Source organism: Arachis ipaensis, chromosome B02, assembly GCF_000816755.2.
Source record: "Arachis ipaensis cultivar K30076 chromosome B02, Araip1.1, whole genome shotgun sequence".
Classification (NCBI taxonomy): domain Eukaryota; kingdom Viridiplantae; phylum Streptophyta; class Magnoliopsida; order Fabales; family Fabaceae; genus Arachis; species Arachis ipaensis.
The window spans coordinates 32,707,673-32,715,202 of NC_029786.2; the positions used below are offsets into that span (position 1 = coordinate 32,707,673).

General features: G+C 35.6%; 1 protein-coding gene across 1 annotated transcript; it reads left to right on the forward strand.

Moving 5' to 3' along the window:
- On the forward strand, positions 1,435–7,290 carry LOC107627148. The gene is made up of 4 exons (XM_016330007.1): positions 1,435–1,600; positions 5,867–6,141; positions 6,192–6,298; positions 7,134–7,290. The coding sequence occupies exons 1-4, from the start codon at positions 1,435–1,437 to the stop codon at positions 7,288–7,290; spliced, it is 705 nt and encodes a 234-aa protein (XP_016185493.1).

A 7,530-nucleotide genomic window follows, 5' to 3' on the forward strand; every position in this document is an offset into this window, starting at 1 on the left:
TCTAACAAATCCCATCCAACAAGTCGGTATCCTAATGGTTCAAGAGTTCTATGCCAATACATGGATCACCAAGAACCATGATCAAAGTAAGAACCCGGATCCAAAGAACTATGTTACAATGGTTCGGGGGAAATACTTTGATTTTAGCCCGGAGAATGTGAGGTTGGCGTTTAACTTGCCTATGATGCAAGGAGATGAACGCCCCTACACTAGAAGGGTCAACTTTAATCAAAGGTTGGACCAAGTCCTCATGGACATATGTGTGGAAGGAGCTCAAAAGAAGATTGACTCCAAAGGCAAGCCGGTTCAACTAAGAAGATTGGACCTCAAGCCTGTGGCTAGAGGATGGTTGGAGTTCATTCAATGCTCAATCATTCCCACTAGCAACCACCTGGTTCTTAGATCAGAGGGGCTGGCCATTCGGCCATGCCTGGACTTTTCACTTATGTATTTTCAAATGGTAGAGTTTCTGCACTCCATAGATTAAGGTGTGGAGCTCTGTTGTTCCTCAAAGATTAATGCAAAGTACTACTGTTTTCTATTCAATTCATCTTATTTTGCTATTTTGCTATCCATTCGGACCCAAGAACGTGATTGAAAGTAGCCAGTGGCACCGGTGACATCCTTACATAAAGCCAGCCATAGAAAGGAGTAAGACTGATTGGATGAAGACAGCAGGAAAGCGGAGATTTAGAGGAACGAATGCATCTCTATGCGCTTATCTGAAATTCTCACCAATGAATTACATAAGTGTTTCTATCCTTATTTTATGTTTAATTAGTATTATTTTTGAAAACTCCATAATCAATTATTATCCGTCTGACTGAGATTTACAAGGTGACCATAGCTTGCTTCATACCAACAATCTCTGTGGTATTCGACCCTTACTCACGTAAGGTATTACTTGGACGACCCAGTGCACTTGCTGGTTAGTTGAATCGAAGTTGTGACAAATTATGAATTGAGATTAGAGCACCAAGTTTTTGGAGCCATTACCAGAGATCACAATTTCGTGCACCAGTGTGCATATGCACACCCTAAAAAATTTGCAAGTTGTGCATACACACAACAACATCATGCGTACGCACAAGCCCTATTTTTTACACCTAAAACCCTGTTTTTAACTATTTTACCTTTTTGGAAAGTTTGTAAACTTTCATAACACTCGTTTAAGACCCCTTAGCTAGTATTTAGGCTTTGGATTAAAGGAGAGTGCATTGGGTAGACTTAAATGGATATTTTTGTTATGGGATTCGAGCCGATGACTTAGACTTGGGAAGTACGTTGGATGGACTAGTTAAAGTGAATTAGTGAAGTGCTATATTGACGATGAATTTGAGTAGTTGAGAACTAATAATGATTTCAATGGGATGAGAACTTGAAAGTAAATGATGATATGTTCTTTTGATAAGTCACTATGCACCTCGGGTAAGGATGGTGGTGAATCCCGCTTGTCGAGGTAGCGGCGCCGGCATAGGGACTGTGGCAGTTTCCTGCCTATGTTCAGATGTGAGGATTGAGGTAGTATCCCACTCGCATAACTTTCTTTGTCGCAAGAGTGTGCAGGACTTTATATCATATCTCTGGGATGCACATGAAAGTGAGTCGGATACTATATCCTTGGATTAATAGTGAGTAGAGCACTATATCCCTGGGCATGGCAAAAATGCTACATTCGAAAGGATGTGTCGGGTTGGCAACTTTGAACTGACAATGTTATATCACAGCCAATAGGACAGACATTCATCATATGCATCTTCTATATGCTTGTTTGCTTTGTTTAACTTCTGTTTTGCCTAAATAAATCACATGCCTACATGCTATTTGTTTTACTTGTTGTATATGTATATTACTTGTACTTTACTTGTTTGCATTACCTGTGTTTTCTGTTGGGATTAAGGAGATTTGGTAGGCGGTGGCGATGGGATCGCATGGAGGATAGGTTGGTGAAGGCTGTGAGACAGCGGTGACTAGCATTAGTTAAAAATTTCTTAAGTTAGATTACCTTGTTTATGGTTTAATTTATATCTTTCATTAAGCTTGAATGTCTTGTATCAATGTGAAGTTCTAGGATTGTCTTTGTCTTTCCGAAACCTTATATCTTATCTATTGGACACTGTTACCATACTGAGAACTTCCGATTCTCATACCATATGTTGTTGTTATTTTTCAGATGCAGGTTGCAACCCACCTCAGTGAGTTTGCGGATGGTGACAGAGTGAAGGATGGTTTTCTTTTGTATTTTGTTTATTTTGATATAGTATTCTCTCACTTTTGGATTATTGTATTTTGTTCCCTTAGAGGCTTTACTTCTGAAAACTTTGAGAGATAGGATGTTGTTGTTTTAAACTTCAAAACTCTATTCTATTCAGCTTGAGTTGGCCGACCTAAACTCCACAGGCTGTGACTTGTTCTCTATTCTATGAGTCTTTGATCCTTTATTCCTTTCATCGAACTTCTAGTTATATTATTTCTTGATTATATACTATTGTATGGAGCTTTAGAACTGTCGTGATACTTTATCGCCTTTGCTTCACAGATATAGGGTGAAACTTAGTTTGATAGGGTGTTACAGTACGTGTCCAGTGCACGGAGACTTCGGTCCCCCAAACTTACTTACTTACTCGTGGCAACCTTTCAGCCGCCCAACAACCTATAACACTAGTTACTACTCCCATTGGGGATAGGAAGTAAGCCCCACAACCCAAAGCGACAAAGAACAAATAGAATTTGTTTTGCCTATACTGCCCAAATCCGCTATATATAATGCTAAAACTATGACGAATTATCTATCGTCATTAATGCATAAATTAAGATGGAGACCACTTAGATAAAGACATTAAAAATGTCTTTTTTTAAAGACGTATATATGTGTCATGATATTATTGGATATCTTTATTAAATCGGTTAATAATTTATTTTTTAATAAATCAGAACAAAATCGGTTTGTTATAACAACAATAATAAACTCAATTGTCCGTACTATAATTATTAGACCTGATTTGATCCGACCGATTTACACAATCTAAACTGAATCATGTTTAAAAAAACAAAAAAAAGCCATGATTCAGTAAATTATGTAAATTGATCGGTTCGACCAGATCTGATAACAATTGGATTTATTGATATCTATTCTATTATACAAAAAATCGGGTTTCTGTACTTAATGATGGAGCTGACGTGGCATGCTCTGGAGAGTGTTTCCCGATTTAATTATTTTAACTCATTTAATTCAATTTATTACAATGACTTAATTATATCAACTAATTAATTTGATTAGATATTTAAATATTAATATATTTTATTATAATTTATATTACTTAATTAATTATACTACATTAATTGTAATTCGTTATATTAGTGAATTGGTTTTTTCATTTATGAAGTCTAAAATAAAATAAATAATTTATTATTTATTCTAATTAAATTCATTAAATTTAATTATATATTATATATGAATTAATGTTAATTTAAAATTATTAATTAAACTCATTCTAAAACATAAGCAAAATAAATTAATTTTCTAGGCGGCCCAATGTAGATCCATAATTTATACAACAATCAAACAAAGCATAGAATTTGTGAATGGTGATAAAAAGGGAATGAAAAAGTAGGGCCCACACCATGTTGCCTTGCTTGCCTCCATTGTATCTTAATAAAACATGGATCTACAGAGACTAATCCCAATTCCAAGCTGGGCCGATAAAAAATCTATCCGGATCTTATACAATTAATTTCAACCCGCACCCAAAGTCCTCCTTTAGTCTTTTTGGGTCTTCTCTCTCCCAGCAAGCAAGCATATACGCCAGCAATGGAAAACAGCGGCTTGGCACTGGCAACTTCAGAACAGCGAAGACGAGAAGACTGGTTGCTCATACGGTGACGGAATGATGACGGGGTTGTGCCGGCGAGGAGGTCGACGACGATCGAAGATGCTAATGTGACCAGAGAGGTTAGATAGCAGGCCGGCAAGAGGAGACTTTCACTGATGTTGTTGTCGTTCAGATCGCCGTCGCACTGGAATGCTCTCTATCTGTAACTGATAGAGTTGAGCTGCTGCAAGAAAGGCATGGATTCAGATCTTATTTTCATACCTTTTTTTTACTTAGTATATTTTGATTTGTTAGTATTTATGATGTAGAATAAGTGTTTTATTTTCAACTCAAATCTTTTTTCGTTTTTTAAATCATCAAGACAGATTTTTTCTTCTTTTGGATTATGGAGGATATGTGATTTTTGATGCACTCCAATTTTAAAATGATTTACCCAACAATATACCTCTTCTTAGTTGCTATAAAATTCTAAAAGGTGTGGTCCTACAATCTTACCATACGTACTTGCTAGAAGTTACGTTTGCTTTTATTTTTTTCACTAGAGAAAAAATGGTTAGGCGATATGATTTGTTGGAAATGATTGCACCGTCAAAAGAATGTTGGAAGATTCATGTCAAAGTAATCAGACTTTGGTCTTTACCGAGATTCAAAGACCCCAAATCCATTAGCTCCATTGAAATGGTGTTGATGATGAGCAGGTACTTCTAATTTTATTCATACACTCAATTGTTTCTCTGTTTTCATACACTTAGTCCCACATTTGTATGATCCTCACCCTCATAATTGTCATAATTTCAACCTCAACAGTTTTTGCTTTTCTTGGGACTATTTATTTAAAAACAGAACAAAAATAAAATCCAGTTCTGTGTTTTCTTGCAAGAAAACATAATCTTTTCATCATAAAAAAAAGATTCTGCAGTCAAAAACAGATTTAATCTATAGCTCATGTTGTATTCGGCCAATAAGGAGAGGGGTTGTGGCACTTTTAGCAAGATTTTCATAGGCAGTTATATAAAATTATAAATTTTAGCTTGCAAAGACATGCACTAATGCCAAGATACATAATCACTAAATAATGCAGATTGGATATAAGAGTTTATGCCAACAAAAAATAACAAAGTTTGAGTCACTCTTGCTTTCACATCCTACAAAAAGCATAATGTATATCTTTGATAAGAAATAATACGCACATCACAACAAAATTAAGAATCAGATTATTTTTTACTTCTTTGTTTATTATTCTCATCTTGAAGACTTAAATTTTCTCCTCCCGTATGGGTGACAACTAACAAGAGAGGTTTGTATTAGAAAAGTTTGTGCCAAGCATCCTCAGGTAGTGTTGACTGTTGGGAACCAAGCATTATAGCCTCCACTGATTTAACATTCAAAATTTTAGACTAAATCAATCACATTAAACAAAGATGCATATGGAGGGGAAAAAAGAGAGAAACATAATAAGAGCATGACTAACGCATATGCATGTTTGTCGTTAATCTTAACCCTTTTCTAAATAACACTTAATTCTCATGCATGATTGTCATCATAATAATTGAAATCGCGTAGCCTAATCCATTTAGCAACTTAAAAGTGGGATTTTAACCAAGTTTTTTGCAACAGCAAAACCGAAGAATATTACCAATGACTTCTCTTGAATACTCAAAAAGGATGTATGAATTTTCGAGATATAAGAATAGTAAGAGGAACAATTTATGCTACATATAGAGATGCATGCTTCACCCTTGGACTCTTGCAAGATGATAGAGAATTCATGGATGCAATTAAGGAAGCAAGCTCGTGGGCCTCAGGATCATATGTTAGGAGGTTATTTGTCATTCTATTAACATCCAACAATATCTCAAGACCAAAACATGTCTGGAATAGATGTTAGCATGAACTCTCAGATGATATTTTGTATCGACAGATAACTGTGATGAACATGAGGGGTGAGTTTTTATTAATTGCAATTAGAAAAGTTCTTCATTATTGATCATTTTTAGTTTGATTAAATTTTTATAGTATCGTATAATATGCAGAGTTAACCATGTCAGATGATGAGATTAAGCAGTTGTGCTTAATAGATATAGACAAGATCTTACATTCCTATTATAAAACCTTGAAAGACTATCCTCCTATGCCTTTAGCAACTGAAGTTGATAGTTCTTTGTTAACCGAAAGGGTTATCAGGGAAGAGCTAAAATTTAACAGGGATGATTTAAAGAAAAATACTTCAGACATGTTAGCCATCGCAACACCTGAGCAGAAATATGCATTCGATAAAATTGTTACAGCTATACATTGTGATGAAGGGGTCTTTTCTTTGTGTATGGTCATGGGAGTACTGGAAAAACATTTCTCTAGAACCTTATGTCTGCTGAGATTCGCTCAAGGGGTGATATTGTGTTAAACATTACTTCAAGTGGTATTGCATCTTTACTTCTTCCCAATGGAAGAACGGCACACTCAAGGTTCAAAATACCACTGAATATATCCGAGGATTCTGTATGTAACATCAAACCTGGTTCCCCTCAAACAATGCTGCTGTTGAAAGCCAAACTTATAATTTGAGATGAGGCTCCATTGGTTAGCAGGTATTGATATAAAGCGATTGATAAATGCTTGGGTGATATCATGAGATTTTCTCTAACATATAACAAAGATTTGCCCTTTGGGAAAAAAGCGGTTGTACTAGGTGGAGACTTTAGACAATTTCTTCTTGTCATTCTACGAGAATCGAGACAAGATATCGTTCATTCAACCGTGAATTCGTCTTGCCTTTGGAAGTTTTGTCAGATGCTCAAACTAACAAAAAACATGAGACTCTCTGTAGGGACGACTGCTTCAGATCAAGATGAGACAGAGTAATTTGGTGAGTGATTATTGAAAGTTGGTGATGGTCTAATAGGTAACAATATGGATGGTGAATCTGAGATATGTCTTCCAGAAGATATTGTTATTCCTTCTTCGGACCAGGCATTTGATGAGTTGGTTCATTTTTCTTATCCAAATATTTTGGATAACATGTCCTCAAAGGATTTTTTTCAAAGCAAGAACTATACTAGCTCCCACACTGGACATTGTTGAAGAGGTCAACAACCATCTGATGGCTATCATTCTTGGAGGGGAAAAATTATATCTCAGTTCAGATTCGATTTGTATGGATGAAGGAAATATGGAGAGCCAACTAGATCTCTATGATCCTGAATTACTGAATAGCATAAATTGCTCTGGTTTGCCTCCACATAAATTAATACTCAAGGTTGGTGTTCCGGTGATGTTACTGAGGAATACTGACTAATCCAGTGGTCTTTGTAATGGTACAAGGCTACAAGTTAGGAAGATTGGAAATCATGTCATAGAATGTGAAGTCCTAATGAGTAACAATGTTGGTCATATTGCTTTGATTCCAAGAATGAATATGGTACCAACAAATGAAACCGTCCCAGTTGGATTCCAATGAAGACAATTTCTATAATAATATCGTTTGCCATGACAATTAATAAATTTCAGGGACAAACTTTATCTCATGTTGGATTGTACTTACCCAAACCAGTTTTTACACATGACCAATTATATGTGACACTTTCAAGAGTTAAGAGTAAGAGAGGTTTAAAAGTTTTATTTATGAATCACGTAGGAATGTCTGCAAATTCAACCATTAATGTTGTTTATAGAGAAGTCTTTGAAAAAATAGAATTCT

Bases quoted from the DNA above. Each gene is read 5' to 3' on its own strand.
- LOC107627148 (XM_016330007.1), top strand. From the start codon at position 1,435: ATGGTGGTGAATCCCGCTTGTCGAGGTAGCGGCGCCGGCATAGGGACT. The intron at 1,601-5,866 runs GTGAGTCGGATA...TATAATATGCAG, and splicing joins TCTCTGGGATGCACATGAAA to AGTTAACCATGTCAGATGAT. The intron at 6,142-6,191 runs GTCTTTTCTTTG...ACATTTCTCTAG, and splicing joins CTATACATTGTGATGAAGGG to AACCTTATGTCTGCTGAGAT.